We start from the raw sequence: 18,132 nt of genomic DNA, 5'->3' as shown, positions 1-18,132 counted from the left end.
TTGACAGTTCTCAAAATGGTTGCTAGAAGTCGTTGATAAATGCTTCATGTTGCGGTTAATTCATGGGCATGATGCAAGCAAGAATTGGGTCTAAGTTTAGGGATCCATCTGCAGCCAGGTGAGCCGTGCGTGTGCACACTGTAGAAGAAAGAGTGAACTTGTTTTCTGTCGCCGCCGGTGAGGGCAGCACTAGAACCAATGGGTTGAAATTACCAGGAAGGAAGTGGGGGCCAGGGCGGGGGCGGATAAGGCAGTTAGGTCAGGTCTAAATTACCTAGCTGCATCCCTGGCCCAGTCCAAGCTGGAGATGCCGGGTTTGAACCTGGGACTGGTGTCTGTGTGCATGATAATTAATTTAACACTAAGTAGAGTGTGTGTGTGTGTGTGTGTGTGTGTGTGTGTGTGTGTGTGTGTGTGTGTAAAATAAGCCAACTGAAGGAGTGATGAAACAATCTTAATTTTTATGACAGAGCTAGCTTTCAGTGTATCTCACCTGGCACCCCCTAGGAAGTGAAATACCCGCTCTAATTGTAAACTCTGGGGAAATTATTGGATTGCCACTAGTTGACAACATCCCAGAGCTTTCTTACAACTTTGTGATCTGTCATCCTTTCTGTCTGGAACTCGGTGTCTTACAAAATAGAACTTCCTTCATTCTGGGTGTGCTTCTCTCTCTCTCTCTCTCTCTCTCTCTCCACTTCCTTTGCACTCCGCCACAATGGGAAATGGCAGGCTGGTATCCAATTGCCCTGGAAAGAGGAGGGAGGGAGAGGAGATCGAAGCGGGGAATCGCTCTGAACTTCACTCTTCGTCCGCTCGTTAAGCCCATTCTTTCCTGAGGGGAGGGGCCAGGCAGTTCCCCTCTGGAGCCGCCCAAGTCCTCTCGCGTTCCAAGCGGAGCGATGGTCCCCCCGGGTGCGATCCAAAGTTCCTGAAACGCTGCAAGAGGGAGAAGGAGCAGGAGTTTTCTGTAAACTTTATTCGGAGAAAGAGGGGAAGTCCGCCTCAGTCGTCCGCAGCGGCAACAGTAGCAGGAGGAAGACGCCAACCGGGACGAGTTTCCCCCAAGATGGGCCTTCTGGAGCTGCTCCCGCCCTCTCACACCTATGGCCTGGCGCTCGTTACTGCCCTGGCGCTGTGGGTGTTGTGTGCGTTCTGCAGGAGGAGAAGGTAAGGGGAGAAATCGCTGGCCTGCACGCTCCCAGTCCTGGCTGCAGCTGATCGGGGTAGGGTGGGATTCCAGCCCGACTGGCAAAATGGGCAGCGAAGAAACAAACTTCCATTTAGCGATCTTCTTAGCGCAATACCATTTTTCCCCTCGAGAAAAACCGACTTCTGACTTGGACAGAGAGTCACTTCCTGAAGGACGAAGGAAAAGCGCATTCTGGTGCTGCAAAGTTTGTGTTGCAGTTAATCTTATTCGTTAAGGTGCTTTCTCGAGAGTCTCCCTCTCTCTCTTGCAGCAAACACAGCGATGCCTCTGGAGTCTTCCTAGGAGAGAAGTGCTAAGCTTCAGGATTATCTTGAAGTCCTGTGAAGATAGCAGTTTGTGTTTATCTGGATGCATGATCAGAGGCGCGTGTATGTGCTCTTTTTCACACCCAGCTTTTAGCTGGCATCTCCGCTGGAATGGAGGTGTGCCTTCACATATCGGACAAATTTACCCCAAGTGCCTCTGAGCTATCAAGGAAGGTTTTCACAGGGGGCTCTTAAAGCCCTTTAACTCGCATCTCCTCCGGAGTGGAGGGGGTGTGTTCATATATCGAACAGATTTAGCCCGAAGTCTTTGTGGGTTATTGGGGAGCAGTTCACACACACTATTTGGAGTTTTCACAACATGTTAGAATGTAGCCTGATTTATAGCAAGGTAAAAAAAAAAATCACTTTTTGTGTTGGTTGTTTTGGGCAGCTTCAAATAGGGATGTGTGAACAGTTCAAGGGAGGTTCGGTTCTGTCATACCGGTTTGGTTCAACAGTTCTGGGGCTGAACTGAACCCCCCTCCCCAGTTTGTTCTGATCTTGGACCAACCCCCCCATCGACAGTTTGGGGTGTTCACAATTTTTTAAAATTTCTTTTAACCTTTAGCCCCTTCGAGGGGTTTCCTCTAGGCCGGGGGTGTGTATGGGTGTCTGCAAAGGTTCCCCCTCCTCCTACCAGCCTCGGTAATCACCACCGTGGCCCGTTTTAACCCCCTTTTTGGCCAGTTTGGGCCTCTGTATGTTGGCACGGCAGCCATTTTCTCCACTCCTGTGCATGTGCAAATGGCCTCTGTGAGGCCCTGGGCCATGCCAGGGCTTGCAGAGACCATTTGCACATGCACAGCGGTGGAGAAAATGGCTGCCGCGCCAACATATGGAGGCCCGAACTGGCCGAAAAGGGGGTTAAAAACGAGCCGCGGCGGTGATTACCAAGGCCGGCGGGGGGAGGGGGAACCTTTGCTGCCCCCCCCCGCAGCCTAGAGGAAGCCCCCCAAAGGGGCTAAATGTTAAAAAACATGAAAAAACCCCACTTCGTGAACCCCCTCAAACCGAACTGGGGGGACATTCTAAGGGGTGCCGGACTGAACTGGCCCAGTCAGCTTCGAGTCTGTTCTGGACTCGAACCGAACTGGGCCAGCCGGTTCTGTGCACATCCCTAGCTTCGAACACACCTTAAAGCCTTGCAGAAAACTTGCAGTAAAGCCTGCTGTCTGGGTGTTGATGAAATATGTATACACCACTTTCCCACATGTTTCAGAGTAGTTCTTTTTTTAAAAAAAATGTTGTCATTGCAAAAGCTGACAGCAAATATGCAACAGTCTGCAACTTAAGAAACTAGTTCCCATGGGCTCAGCAGAATAAAAGCTAAGTTTTTCTCGCTGACAGAGAAATGAGGTGGACAGGCAGACCTCCTGGGGATGGCTTTCCACAGCTTTGAGGTCACCACAGAGAAAGCCCTGTTGCTGCTGCCTGGTGGTGACCATCCAAAGCAGATGGTCCCCGAACAAGAACTTCAATGGTTGATCTTGAATCTGGAGAAGAATTCTATCATAATAAACAATTCTTTGTCATAGGAGAAAAATAACATAAGAACAGAAAAAGAGAAGTACTTCATTTCTAAGAAGGGCTGGAGACTTTTTGGAAACTTTGTTGGGGTAAATTCCAATTTTTGGTGCAGGGAGGCTGGCTGAGGTTACTGCAGGGTAAAGGAAATAAATTCAGGGGTGCTCCCTTCTCTTATATAAAAGTTCTGGATGGGGCCAACAAACTTCTGGCTGGCTTTGGTAGCCAAGCAACCTCCTGTGGCTGCCATAATTCTATCCTAGAAGAATCAGGTCTTTGTATCCAGTACTGCACTGGCCTTCAAAGTGCACAGGCGGTGACTATGTCCCACCACTGACCCAGGAGAGAGGTAGGGAATTGTTTGCCCTGCTGTGTTTTGGAGCAAAGTGCAGTGCAAGAAGAACGATCTGCATTGCAAAGTGCAATGCAAGAAGAAAGAAAGCAGGAGTAGAAACCCTGCTACTCTGGATTCCTCCTTCTCTCCTACTCTATTCTGCATCCCACAGGGCTGCAACTGCCACCTTCCTTTCCTTCTCTGGCTTTGTACTGGCAGTGCTGGGCATGCAAGCCTTTGCTGTCCTTGCTAGAACCTCTTGGTACTAGGCTGTGCTCAGTATTTTGATTGCTGCTGCTGCTGCTATGCAATGGCTTTCCTTCTCTGATTGGTCCAGCTGGAAGGGGTAGGGATGTTTGGTGGAGAAAGTTACAATGTGTACTGAATGTTGTTTGATTCTGAAGGGTTGGGGGACAAGTTCATATGCTTGGAGTATCAGTGAAATACTCCATGTGCTTAGTATCAGTGAAAGGTAGGAGAGCATACTTCAGTGGATTGGGGTGGGCAGATGCTAGTGGTGTGCACAGAACTGGGGCCTGCTGGTTCAAAGGTGGGGGAGATCTCTTTAAGGATGGGGGAGGGTGCTCTTACCCCTCTCGCTGCATTTCCCCCACTGGCACTGCCTTTTAAAATGGTCTGGCAGGGTGGCAGCTTACCTCCTTGCTGCCTGGTGCCTCCTCGGACTGGAAATTGCCGCTATGCATGTATGTTGCGACATACGTGTGCAGAGGCAACTTCTGGTCTGAGGAGGCACCGGAACGGCGAAGAGGTACATTGCCGCCTTGCTGGACCGTTTTATGTTGTTGGAGGGGTAAGAGTACCCTCCCCCATCCTTAAAGAGACCCCCCACCTTTGAACCGCAGGCCTTTTGAACTTGTTTGGAGGCCCATAAAGGGCCTCCGAACTGGTTTTGCGCACATCCCTAGTAGATACATTTGTCAGAGGAGGGAGGGAGTGAAGTAGATGTTTCAGATTAATGGTTCTCTGATTAAGAACTGGATAATATTCCACACTGTTCAGTAGAGCTACCGGGGGCTGATATGGCTCCAGCTCAGTATTCTCTCTAAAAGGGGCCAGATCAAAGATCTTTCAGTAATTTATTCATACCCTGCATTTGGAGAATTCCATTGCCCACTGGACACTTTTGGTGATAGGCATGTATTGCTTTACATTAAGATGCTTGCCATGCCTGGTACCAGGGGCGTAACTACCATTAGGCAAGGGGAGGCAGTTGTCTTGAGGCCCCACTGCCTCAAGGGCCCCCCCAGAGGCACATCACATGAGTCCCCACCCGCCCATGTTGCACCCCCTATGAATTATGTTGAGTCTCTTGGAGATCGGCAGGAGCAGAGAGTAAAAAAACTAGATTCAAAGTGAACTAGATTTTCACTGTATTCATAATGGGGATGTGAGTGTGAGTGCACTATATATTGTGAAGTGTGTTTGTGTGTGTATATCAGCAAGGGGCCCATTTTAAAATCTTGTCTCTGGGCCCCCTCCAACCTGGTACATAATCATTCCAGGCATTCTACAATGAAGCATACACATGCAGAAACTAAATATTTACACATAATTCATAAATTTATTAATCTTTATCAAATTCAGTTTTTACACTAACACAGCTAAAGGTGACAGTAGCCATAAACCTGGCAGAAAGGTTTTAAGTGTCTGCTCAAAGCTGACAGCTGAACAGATAGGCTTGATCTTATTAGGGAGGGCTTTGCAAAGTACCAGTGCTGCCACTGGGGGAAAAAACCTGTGCCTAATAGGAGACAGCCTATCTGCTCCCTGAAGACTTTAGTTTTGTGGGTAAAACGTATGAGGTGATGTGCAGATTTGCTAAAACCTTTCAGCTATTCCATATAGACAGATATAGACAGAGTTGACAAATCCCAGGTACCAGGGCGCTATGGTGCCCAGAAATTTGAGATAAAGAGCCATTTATATGAATATGACAAATAATTATATACTGCTTTTCAACAAAGGTTACAAAAACAGTTTACATAGATATAAATAAAATTAGCTGGGCTGAGCACAGAGCATCTGCGCCTCCGCTGGCCCGCACAGCCTGCTTCTTGCCCCACCACTCGGCCCGCTTCTTCCCCCCTCACCTGGCCCGCTTTCTCTCCCTCCACCCTGCCCATGGTTTCTGGGTGGCGGGCTGGCTGGAAAGCTGGCTTACCACCTCCTCCCACCGGCCCATTCTCGGCAGCCGGGCCGGCCTGCCACTGCCTGCTCCTATCGGCCAGCATCCCTATTTTCTCACTGTCCACATCGCTAATCGGCAGCTGCTCGTGAACTCTTGTGAGAGCTGCCACGCCTAGGAGAAATAAATATATAGATGTTTCCTTGTCCCAAAGGGCTCACAGTCTAAAATATAAGATAGACACCAGCAACAGCCACTGGAGGGATGCTGTGCTGTGGGCGGATAGGGCCGGTTGCCCTCCCCCTGCTAAATAAAGAGAATCACCACTTTTAAAAGGTGTCTCTTTGCTCAATTAGCAGGAGTTAGCATTTACTCCCTGACGCTTCCACAAAGACGCACACACACACCATAACCTCCATCACTAAGTTAGGTAATTTTGCCAGGTGTCCACTGTCTGACTTGTAAATTTTGGGGTGCATCCTAGATCCAAATAAAATTGTCGAGCCCTGGTCTGATACTGTCATCTCTGGAGGATTCTGTTTTCTCTTCTGTTGCTATTATATTACTGACACTCAAGGCAACATGCCTGTTCAAGTAAATAATGTTCTGCCTAACAGGCATAATTTTTCAGGTTTAACAGGCTTCTTATATCACACAGGCATGGAACTGTGTGGTGGTGGTGTTTTAAAATAACAACAAAAGCTGGCAAGTATACCATATAAATGCTGCCAAGTTCAATACACGATGTACCTCAAGAATGTATTGGTGATTCTAGTTTGCATATTTAAGACTGTACAAGAATGTCCTTGCTCTCTTCTAAGAGTCTATTTCTGATAATCCTCTTCAGAAAGGATAAATTTCTGAAAAACACATTTTAACATTCAGTTCCTCCTTTACAAATTTACAAATCTACTAACAGCTTTCTTAAAACAAATTAATTGCATCTGACAATGTTGTCTGCCTGTGTTTTTTACTATCTGCATATGCAGGCAATATGTTAATGTAGCTTTTGTGTTTGTGAGAACCTCGGGGGAAGAGGAGACCTTCTGCGTCTCCGTATATTCAACTTTCGCTTGCTCTATCTATTGGCAGACCACTGAGGGACATTTAATGCCTAAATGCAGAGTACTAACTTCTTCAGTAAGAGTGAAATTCTAATTATTTGATGTAGGAATGGCCTACCACAGATCATTCTGTTTTCCAGACAACTGTCTTATATACCCTCCGACTTTAAATGTTGACATCACATGGCTGTCAGATTTTCACAATTGTACCAGGGTGGTATGATGTTGCTCATGGAGTTGAGAAATGAAGGTATTTCCCAAGAGATCAAGTGGCCGATTAGTACTTAGCCTTTCCAGAATGCCTTTAATTGAAATAGTTACAGTATTGCTATGAGACATGTCCATTTCTGTCTTGGTTGAACCTGGCCACAGATACTCACTCACACCCTTGTTCCATCTCTCTTGGAATACTGCCATGGTCTTCAGCTGGTCTAGAATGCAGTGGTGATAGCTTTGACTAATGAAAGATTATCAGAGCATGTGGTATCTGTTCTGCTCCAGTCGTCGTACTACTAACATATTTCCAGGTGCTGGTTTTGACCTTGAAAGCCCTCAACAGCTTGGGACCAGGGTATGTGAAGGACTGTTTACTCCCACATGAATCTGTCTTCTCCATGAGATCTTCTAGAGAGGTCTACTTGCATGTGCTGCTTCATTCTCCAGAAGATTAGTTTAAGGCCTTCTTGGTGGCAGCCCCTGAACTCTCTCATCTGGGAGATTTGATTAGCTTCAGTTTTGCTGATACTTTGGTATCTTAAGACTTTCTGTTTCAACTGGTATTTCTTCTCCCTCCTAATTTTGTACATAAAAGCTGTCTTATACTGAGTCAGACCATTGGTCCATCTAGCTCAGTATTGTCTACATAGACTGGCAGTGACTTCTACAAGACTGCAGGCAGGAGTCTCTCTCAACCCTACTGGAAGATGCCAGGGAGGGGCCTTGAAACTTTCTGCATGCAAGTATACAGATTTTCCTCCCAGAGCAGCTCCATCCCCTAAGGCGGGGGTGGACAAACTTGGCCCTCCAGCTGTTTTTGGACTACCACTCCCAGCATCCCCAGCCACAACTTTTTGTGGCTAGAGATGCTGGGAGTTGTAGTTCAATAACAACTGGAGGACCAAGTTTGCCCAACCCTGCCCTAGAAAAATATCTTACAGCGCTCACACATGTAGTCTCCCATTCAAATGCAAACCAGGGTGGACTCTGCTTAGCAAAAGGGACAATTTTTTAATCTGGACTTGGTGTTTGGATTGAGATGTGTGTTTTTGATTTGTTGTATGCAATCATTTGATTTGATGAGAGAGTCAGGATATAATTAAAATAAAATGTGTTTCTCCAAGTAACTATTTGCTGAGGCACTGTGAATAAACATAGGAAGCTGCCTTGTACCAAGACGGAACACTGGTCCATCAAACTCAGTACTGTCTACACAAACTGGCAGCAGCTTCTCCAAGGTTACAAGTTGGACAATCTCTCAGCCCTGATTGAAGATGCCAGGGAGGAAATTTGGAACATTCTACATGCAGATGCTCTTCCCAGAGCAACCCCATCTCCTAAGGGGAATATCTTACAGTGTTCACACATGTATTCTCCCATTCAAATGTAAACTAGGATGGAGACTCTGCTTAGCAAAGGGGACAATTTATGCTTGCTACCTTTCCATTCCCACATATCACCATGGATAATGAAACTGCGGATAATGAAGCATTGAGTCTATTGGATCGTGCGGTTAAGTTCCCAGACTAAAACAACCACCAAAAGAACACAAAACAGAAAAATGGGCCAAATAAAGTGCCCTACTGTGCTCCGTGGGCCTTTGGGAGTCCAAGGATGCCTCCACAAGTCCCTGAAATTCCTTGAAAAATCATGGTGTTAAAAAATAATAATCCAAGAGAGCCATAAAATAGCTCTCCTCCACAAAATGGCAGCTGGAAATGACCACCGAGCTCTTTTACGGCCACCCCCAACCTGAGGATACATGGAATTAACCCCTTTTATGTCATTTCCCCTGTGTATGCCAAGGTCGGGTGTTAATTGCCCAACTGTGGATATGCAAAACTGTGGATGCTGTATCCGCATATAGTGAGTTTCACCTGTACTTTCTACCACAAGACCAACTCTCCTCCCAACAAGAGGAGAAGAACCTGCCACCAATCCCAGCTCTCCAGTGAACTTGTATGTATATGATATCTGAGTTTGCAGATATCCATTCATTACAATCATACTTTGTATTTTAAGTCACCATTATTTTTTTTAAAACATACACCTAAAAATATTACGTGTGGCCCTGAGAATTCAGCCTAAACACACTTACATAGTAATAGGTTCAGCTGAACTGTAAAAGACTTTGAGAACTTTTCTGTTCAACAGAAAAGTGGTACAGTAAAATTAAAAAACAACAACAACTAGTTAGGCTGGGCACAGAACTTCTGTGCCTCTAGCCACCTGCCAGCCATTGTTTTTCTCCCCCCCCCACCTGTCTGCCTGCCATAATTTTCTCCTTCGTCCACCCAGTGCTGCCGCCACCGCCATTTTGCCCATGCGGCCTGCCGCTGGCTTGTCCTCCCATCTGCTTGTCTGTACCGCCATCGGCCGGCCATCACAGTAGTTTTCTTTGCCCATCAGCTGCCACCATTTTCCCCCCTCCTGCCCGTACCTGTGGTTATCTTGCAGCTTTCTGAACTCTCACAGGAGCTGCCATGAATGGGATTAACCATGGGTATGTCCTAGAGAATTAAATGTCTTAGAGAATTACATATAAAGAAGATAATAAATAATAATTTTGGACTTGCCTCCATCTACATGCATTTAGCACTGAAGTTCAAACTGGGAAAAGATTATTTTGTTGTTGGAGGCAGGAGAATGCTAAACATGACATTTGTGGACACATCAGTTTAAAGAAAAATATTGCACTGGCAATCTAGATAGCTGAAGAAGCTATTTAAAATGGGCTATATAGCCCCAAATGCATTTGCATTTATTTATTGCTTTTGAATAATTTTGTGCACCATTTAGTCTTCACTTTGAATCTGGTTTTAGTGCTGCCATTATGGGTGGCCCTTGTTATCTGCAGGTGTTCTGTTCTGGCCTACAATCATGGATAATGAAACCTTGAGTCAATGGGACTTGGTGGGGTTGGGTTCCTTGAGGGTAAAAAAGGGCTAAAAAAAAGCAGAAAAGTGGGGAAAATAAGAGACAGTAAGTACTGTACCACACTCTCTAGCTATCTAGCAGTGCCGCCCCAAACCCCTCATTCCTTCGGTTTTCCACTTGCAAGATTTTAGAAAAGAGCCACAAAATGGCTCAGTGCTGCAAACCAGTGGCCAGAAATGATACTGGAAGTTCTTTCCGGCCACCTAGGAACCGCAGATAGGCAGATTTTGCCAATTTTTTAAACCGCGGATCATGAGGTCAGATCTACATTGCCTGACCATTGATACGTGAAACTGTGGGTGCCGGACCACCTTATATTAAATACACAAACACACACACACACACACACTCAAAACATACCTAAAAGCTTTAGCCATTTTCCCTGGAAAATGCTGTTATACAGAAGCAGACTCACCAGATGTAGTGGCTAGTATCCAAACAGCTACTTATACATTTTAGAAATTTTGAAATTGGAACAGCAGGGCCTACCCCTATGCCTGCCATGATCAGACTCAGTGTTTTGAAGGTCCCCATTGAGATCTAAAAGCAGTTTGCTATGAGACAGAGGGCTGCTGTTTGAGAAACAAGCCCAAATCCCCCTTGGGCAAATACGACTAACCGCAGTCATGCTGTGTTTCTAAGCAAAACATTAAATGAGTTGTCATGGCCTTAAGTAGACTCCCACATAAAGCTCCCAACCCCATGCTATCCCTTGGCAGAGAAGACTCTTCACGTTCACACAGAATATGGCTGAGCTCAACAGGATACTTGCAAGGCTGTGCCCAGGAGTACTTTTATCAGCTTTGGCTGATACACCAGATATGTCCATTTCTGAGACAAATGACCTTAAAATGGTGGTACATATGCTGGTAACCTCTAGGCTTGACTACTGTAATGCACTCTACTTGGGGCTGCCTTTGTACGTAGACTGGAAACAATAATTGGTACAGAATGCAGCAGCCAGATTGGTCTCTGGGCTTACCCAAAAGGACCATATAACACTGATTGTAAAAGAACTGCACTGGCTGCCAATATGTTTCCGAACAAAATACCTATAAAACACTTAATGGCTTAGGTCCAGGGTACTTAAAAGAGCACCTTCTCTGTTGTGAACCCTGCCGCCTATTAAGATCATTTGGAGAGGTCCGGTTACTGTTGCTGCCAACTTGTTTGGTGGCAGCTCGGGGCCAGGCCTTCTCTGTGGCTGCCCCAGGGCTTTGGAGCCTGCTCCCTGCAGAAATAAGAGCACCTCCTTCTTTGTTTGTTTTTAGGAGGACCCTGAAGATGTACCTATTTTCCCAGGCTTTTAACTGAAACCAGATTTTAAAATTTTAATGTGTTTTTATCTGTTATGATTTTTATCTTTTTAATGAATTTTAAATGTTTTATATGTTATGTTTTAATTCTGTACAGCGCCAAAGATTTCTATATTAGGCGGTATATAAATTCAATAATAAATATGTATGTATATATGGGCTACCAGTCCATGCTCTTTGTCTGCAAAGCAGGGATTCAATATGCCATCACATTATTCTGCCATCCCCCCCGCCCCATGCCCGTGTCCATTCCCTCTTAAAACATACCGAAAGCTTTTAGGTGTGTTTTGAGTGTGTGTATTTGTGTGTGTGTGTTTAACGTAAGTGAGTTTCTTTAAGTAACTATTGGCTTTGTTTCTCTAAGTAGCCAGGCACTGCAAACAAAAAACAACTTTTTATCAGTAATGCATCCAGACCTTTTGTTGTTGTATTGTTGTAACAATAACTAAGAGAAATGAAGGTGAAGAACTAAAATAAACTCTGCTCAAAAACTTTGTAGCAACCAAAGAACCCTGCTAGTAACCTAATTGTCTCCTGTTACCTTGGGCCTCTGCAGAGTTGTTGAATATCGAACCTTATCAACCAGATAAGAAGAAAAGGAACAAGGTAGAAGAATGCATCAAAGGGAAATGAGAGGTAGGAAGGAGGACATGGTGGTGGGAGGATGTTAAGCTTCTGCATCACCTTGGCAAGAACTCTGATTCAGTTCTTGGCTGTGTTTGGGCAACATTGTTGTAGTCTGAAAAAGCATCTCATATGCTAGTAAGTTTATATGTATGGTATTCCTTGCAAGGAATGCAAAAGATTTCTTCATATATAGGTCACCAGGGGAGGCTGGCCAATTAGAGTGAATGGGGCACTTTCCCACCACTCTCGGGCTGCTCCCAGCTTCCTCCTTACCACCAGTGTAGGGGGTGGCAGGCTGGCAGACTCCTTAATTCCAATCTTGTCTCTGTACCACCAAATCCCTACAAAGATGCAGCTTTTTAGCTTGCTTTCCAAAAGGGAAAGTGGTTATGAGATCATTTTATGAGTACCTCTAATTTTTGCATTTACTGCAGGGGCGTATCAAGGTTGGACTGGGTCGGGAGACGCTGTTTTAAAATGGGCCCCTCACTGCCTTCCTCCCCTTCTCCTTGCCCTATGTCTCTGTTAACTATCCCATCTAGTTACAAGGTGTAAATAACAGCAGAACCAACTAAATACACACACGTACACTTCACAATATATAGTGATATACATTGAATACTATATATTTGTGCTACTTTAAATGCCCAGAACACCCTAGAAACACTAGAGGTAAGAGTATTTATGCTGCTTAGCTAGATAGATGCTAAGATATCCTGAGCTAGATAGATGTAATTCAGTTCACTCATTTCCTTCTCGACTTCAACAGTCAAATTCAGCACATGGTTGTCTTCTACAAGTTCAGCAGTTTGTAACATCTCTGCAAGATTAACTCATGGATAAATCACTATCAAGGTCCTTCGAACAATTGACTCTTGAGTAAAAGCATAATCTGAAGCTCAGCTCATGAGGTAAAGAAATCTTTAATGAGGCTGAATATATATATATATATATAGAGAGAGAGAGAGAGAGAGAGAGTGAGAGTGAGAGTGAGAGAGGTGTCATATATATATGACCGATGTACCACAATAGAACATCATCCTAAATTATTTTGTTAAAGGTTTTGTAAATTGTGGACGATGCAAGTCATTTAATGGTACTAGAGAAAGACAAATTGTTCTGGTATTAAAAATATTTTGTATCAGTACTTCTGAATTGATATTTGAGCAAGAGAGTCCCGCTTTATGACATTAAGAGAAAGTAAGTAAATAAAACTTTATTTCGGTTGTAGACCAGCAATAAAAGAAAGTATTTTTCCCTGTTCGATTTGAATTGGCATTTTGTGTAAATGAAGTATTCTTTAAAAGGATGATTTCTATAGTCAGTATACGTATTCCATAAATGTATAGAAAGCAGAGATTCCCACAGAAAAAGAAACATGTTAGCCCTCTGTAATATTTCAGATAAAGCCTGTCCCTTTAAGAATTATAAATATTATTGGAAATTAAATACATGCTGTGAATCATTTTAATTAATTTTTTAAATAAAATGTGTTTTTAAAAAGGCAATAGGTGAACAAATCTAAAAGAATCTTGGTTTTCTTTTGTTGGACAAGAAAGAAGTACAGCTTGATATTGCTTAGTGATGAATTCTGTACTTCACTGTACTATTCTTTTGCAAATAAACTGGCAGTTTCCATTGCTCAGCTTTGTATGATAATTAAGTGACAACTAAGAGCCAACGTGGTGTAGTGGTTAGAGTACTGGACTAGGACTGGGGAGACCCAAGTTCAGCTCCCCATCCAGCCATGATACTTGCTGGGTGACTCTGGGCCAGTCACTTCTCTCTCAGCCTAAGCTATTTCACAGGGTTGTTGTGAGGAGAAACTCAAGTATGTAGTACACCGCTCTGGGCTTCTTGGAGAAAGAGCCGGATATAAAAATAAATAAATAATAAATATTTCAAATACCTTAAACTCAAAGGAGCACTATTTTTTAGTGAAGTGCTTAACAAATCACAAAACTACAGTAAAAAAGCTGATAATGTGGCTTTCTCAATATTGTTTATTGAACATTTAGTTGTATCTTAAACATCTTGATCCTCAAAGTGTTTTAGTACATTCATTAACAAAAGAGAGCATTGATTGAATTAAACATTGATGAGATCCCCATCTTCTAAAAAGCTAAAGGAAAGAGACTTGCTTGCCTTGGGGGAGGTGGGGGGAGGAGAGACAGAGAGAAGCATCTTCTTCCTGATCTCTGTCTCTGGGATGGAGCCCTAGGTAGATAGGAAGTGAGTGGGGGAGAGGCTTGAAGCAGGAAGGAGAGAGAACGAAGCGATCCTCAGTGGAGATGAGGAAATGTTGGGTGTTCTGGTTGTGCTTGTAGTACAAGCACAACCAGAACACCCAACAGCCTTGTAGATCCACAGACATGTATCTCTGGCTACAAGGCATTTGGCACGGCTCTCTCCTCTCAACAATTTTGCATGAATCTGCTCTTTCCCCTCTCCTTCCCCGCGGACCTGTGCTGTGATAGCCCAAAGATTAAAAAGCAAAGATCCTCAGATTCTCTCTACTACCCCCGGCACCCTTACGAGGGGAGGAGGAGGGTGCTAGGGGAGAAAAAATTAGTGGGTGCACGTAAAATAAAGCACTGGGAATAGCCTCATCCCTTCTGTTTGCAGGACAGGCAATTAGGGATGTGCACGGAACTGCAGAGGCGCGATCCGGCGCTGGCACGGGTCTCCCTTTAAGGGTGGGGGGGTTGCACTTACCCCTCCCCCCACTTTCCCCCCACTGGCGCTCCGCCTTTTGGAACTGATTTTGGGGCAGTAGCATTCCTCCCTGCCACCCCTGCCCCTGTCGTTTGCAGGAAATACTGGAAGTCACAAGCGCGGTTGCTGCTGCGCATGCCATGTGCACATGTAATGTACGATGTGTGCTGCGGGCACACACGTGCTTCTTACTTCCGGTATTTCCTGAAAACGATGGGGGCAGGGGCAGCAGGGAGGAACACTGCCGCCCCAGAATCAGTCCCAAAAAAGGAGCGCCGGTGGGGAAAAAGCAGCAGGAGGGGTAAGTGCAACCCCCTGCCCTTAAAGAACTACCCCCTGCTGGCGATGGACCACTGGACCGGGCCAAGTTCAAAACAGTTCAGAGGCCTCTGTCATGGCCTCCGGCCTGGTTTGTGCACAACCCTAGAGGCGATGGGGGGAGGTGAATAAATGGGAGTTGCTGGGGTGGGGGATGGGAGCTTAAAACAATTGCAGTGGACTCGCGCTTTCCCCGCCAGACCTGGGGCGCTGCAAGCTGTGTCCGTGTCACTCCGCCAGGGGGGGCATCTCTGCTCTTCCCTTCCCTCCACAACTTCTTAAAGGGAAACACACCTGCGCTCCAGGACCAGGCCAATTGTGAATGCCAGGACAGGGTCTTGCTCTACAGAGTTAGAGCGGCTAGCTGTGAGATAATAATCGGAGGACCTGAAGTGGAGCGGGAGGGCATGTACATATCAAAGAGCTTATTTTAAGCTTCCGATTCACCTTAACCTGTTCTGAGAATGCCAAAACTCAGCCCTGGCTGAGACCTAAAGGAAAATGTGTCGTTCTTCATCTGTCAGTGAGGTTGCCCACATTCTCCTCCCCCACCCCCAGCAAGGCTTCTGTGGCTTTAACTGCTTGCCTGGCACAGGAAGAGAGCCAGTAAGTGAAGCTGGGCTTCCTATTATCAGCTTTTCATGCTGGAAAAAGCTTCGCTTGTTAAATCGTGCAGCTGTGAAAGCCATAGTAGCCCTCTGAAAGACATAGTAGCCCTACAGACAAAAGTTTGTAGGCCTTCCAGAGAGGCCAGGCACTACTACCAGGTTCCGTTTGGAGTCAGGCTCCAACTAACCAGCTAACCTGAGGAGTCAGGCGCCATGTCTCTCCTCACAAACACACAGCAGCCGCCCTCCCTTCCTATGATGCGTCTGTAACCAGCAGCAAGGCAGGAACGGCTGCCTCGATAAGCTGGGCATTCACAATGATGTCTTGCTCACCTGCTGGCATGTTCCAGCTGATCATGCAGCTTTCTGGACTTTTCCACATGTGGCGCCGACACGTCCACCTGCCAGCCAATGAGAGCCTCTGGACAGGACAGGGCCAGGATGGGGAAGGAGGAGCCTATGAGTAACGAGGCAAAAGTGAGATGGGGAAAAGAGGGAGGGAGGGAGAGAGAGAGAGAAGGAATACGGCACAGAAGGAAGGAATACTGAAGGAAGCCCAGGCGGGCTCTGGGGAGTCATGTGACTTGCCTCTGGGGGGCACCTCAAGTCAGCGGGCCAGGAGATAACTGTCTCCCCTTGCCCAGTGGATGGTACACCCATGATTTACAGTCTGATACATACAATATTCACAATAGATGGGAGGGGACCAGTGAATGACAGAGCGCTTTTTTTGACACTTTGCCATGTTGGTTCAAGAAGGTGGCCACTCAAAGTATAGATAATATCCTTTGTAACCACTGTTTCTTCTAAGGCGTGTGCACGTGTATGCATGGTATGTAGCACTCCTGAGGCAAGCTATTTGCCTTCAATATGTTCCAGAAGCTTGTTTAGCAAAAGAGAAGCTCTGAGAAGGCTTGTACAGAACAGCATCTGTGGGCCTGCTTTCAGTGATTGTAATGTGTGAAAAGATTTAGTTTGGAATGGGGAAAAGTTATTTCTTTGAGGGATCAGTTAAATAGTGTGTTGGACAAGAATTTGGATGTTAAAATGGGGAATCAGCATTACTGTATAAAATATCTATTGCCTGTAGGGGAGCATTGTAATGTTGATTATTCAGTTGTCCTGAAGGGGTAACTCATAATGCAGTATAATGTTTCTATTGTCTTTGGAACCTTTGCTATGCGTATTTTTATGAATGTATTGGAAGGGAAACAAAGCATAGAAACATAGCATAGAAACAAGCACCAGCCAGACAGTTCTTGGCTCTGTGCCAATATGTCGTCTTTCCTTTCAAATTAAAAATTGCATTGAAGAATCTGACTCTGGGCCTTCTGTTTAAAGCAAGGCCAGGCTTCCTATTTTTGTGCTTGTTCTTATTAATGGATGAATAAATGTGTCCTGGACCCTATATATACATAAAATAAACTCAAAGCGTCTTGCCACGCATAAAGCATTGATGCCATGACTGTGTCTGAATTGACCCTAAAACAACTTATCCCCTATGAGAGCATAACAGTATTTATATTTCAACTCTTGAAATTCCAAATCTTAAAACATTTGAACTTCTTTATTTTGAATCTCTAGTTAGAAACCTAGAATCCACCAGCATGTTGTAGCAAAGTTCACTTGCAGTAATACACTTAAAAATTTGGCCTCAAATCCTGTTTTGATTACTTATTCAAATATCCTTTTGACAGGTTTCTTTTAAAGGCTAAGATGTTTACATTTTGAATCAAGGGTTTTGCTAGCTATGCTGTAGAATTTAAAATCTGCCAAGTTCTGAAAACTTGTCAAACATAAAGCTCTAATCAAGACAAGAGAATAATTTTGTGCCTCTTGTGAGAACTTTCCAGCCCTTATGATTTATTGCATCAGCCATTTCACTATGCCCGATTTAGCAAACTTTTATATTAAGTAGGCTTTTATCACATATCTGTTGTGTTTAAAACTCATTGGCAGCTCCTCTAGGAGAGCTCTGGCTAACTCAGGGTGCCACAATACCTAACTGACCTCTCCACCACATTGAAACATTCAGCCCACTTCAACAAACTGTCTAAATGCCAGATTCTTTGTGTTCTTTGGCACATATCATTGTGGGGAACAGGGAACAAATCTTGGAATCTTCTACGAAGCCAATGCTTTTTGTTTGGTAATTCAGATCAATGAACAAGACTTACAGTTGAGTTGCCAGTGAAACTAATTTTGTTTACTTCTCCTGATGAAATATTCTGATGTTCTGTAACATTAGTTTCCTCGTGTTGGGCCCTTCCAGGGTCTATTGCAGTTTTTCAACAAACAATTAGGTTCTGCAGTACAAAAGCCAGAGAGCTTGCACAATAACGGCACTAGTGTGGTTTTGCTTTCCAGGCTAATAGCAATTTCTGGGGCTGGTGTGAGGGAAAAGGATTAATTATTTCCGTGCTGTGGTTTATTTTTATTTTATTCATCATATTTATATACCACCTGATGTGCATCCCTAGGCGGTGTACGTAAGTTAAAAATACAACAAATATCAAAACAGGATAAAATATAAAACATATGATAGAATGATTATAATATGATATATATTATAATATAATATGATATAAAACAAATTAAAATTAATCGTGGCTGAACTGGACTTGAATTGGGCATGTTTTGTCCCCCTGAACAGTCCCCCAGTTCAGCTTGAATTCTAGCTGGTCCAGGGTTCTGATAGGTAGATATAAAAGGACTCACCACCTCTGGGGGGCACAGCCACATGGGGTCTCCGGCAGTTCACCCTTTCCCCACAAGCCTCCCCCCCGGTCTCAAATCGGCCCAGTTCAGG

The 18,132-nt window shown here is 44.8% G+C and overlaps 1 protein-coding gene across 2 annotated transcripts in view; it reads left to right on the top strand.

Moving 5' to 3' along the window:
• The first annotated feature begins 747 nt into the window (after positions 1-747).
• LOC128325113 (cytochrome P450 7B1) overlaps positions 748-18,132 on the top strand; it is a 169,992-nt gene continuing 152,607 nt past the window's right edge. The window contains exon 1 of one of the 2 annotated variants that reach the window (XM_053250581.1): positions 748-1,170. In XM_053250581.1, coding sequence (XP_053106556.1) covers positions 1,070-1,170 — 101 coding nt within the window. In that variant the 5' untranslated portion in view covers positions 748-1,069. The remainder of the gene's footprint in view (positions 1,171-18,132) is intronic. The other variant, XM_053250584.1, reaches the window with a different exon arrangement.

Source organism: Hemicordylus capensis, chromosome 4, assembly GCF_027244095.1.
Source record: "Hemicordylus capensis ecotype Gifberg chromosome 4, rHemCap1.1.pri, whole genome shotgun sequence".
Lineage (NCBI taxonomy): Eukaryota > Metazoa > Chordata > Lepidosauria > Squamata > Cordylidae > Hemicordylus > Hemicordylus capensis.
Note: the sequence above shows the minus strand (reverse complement) of the source record. Positions and strands in the feature narration are given on the sequence as shown.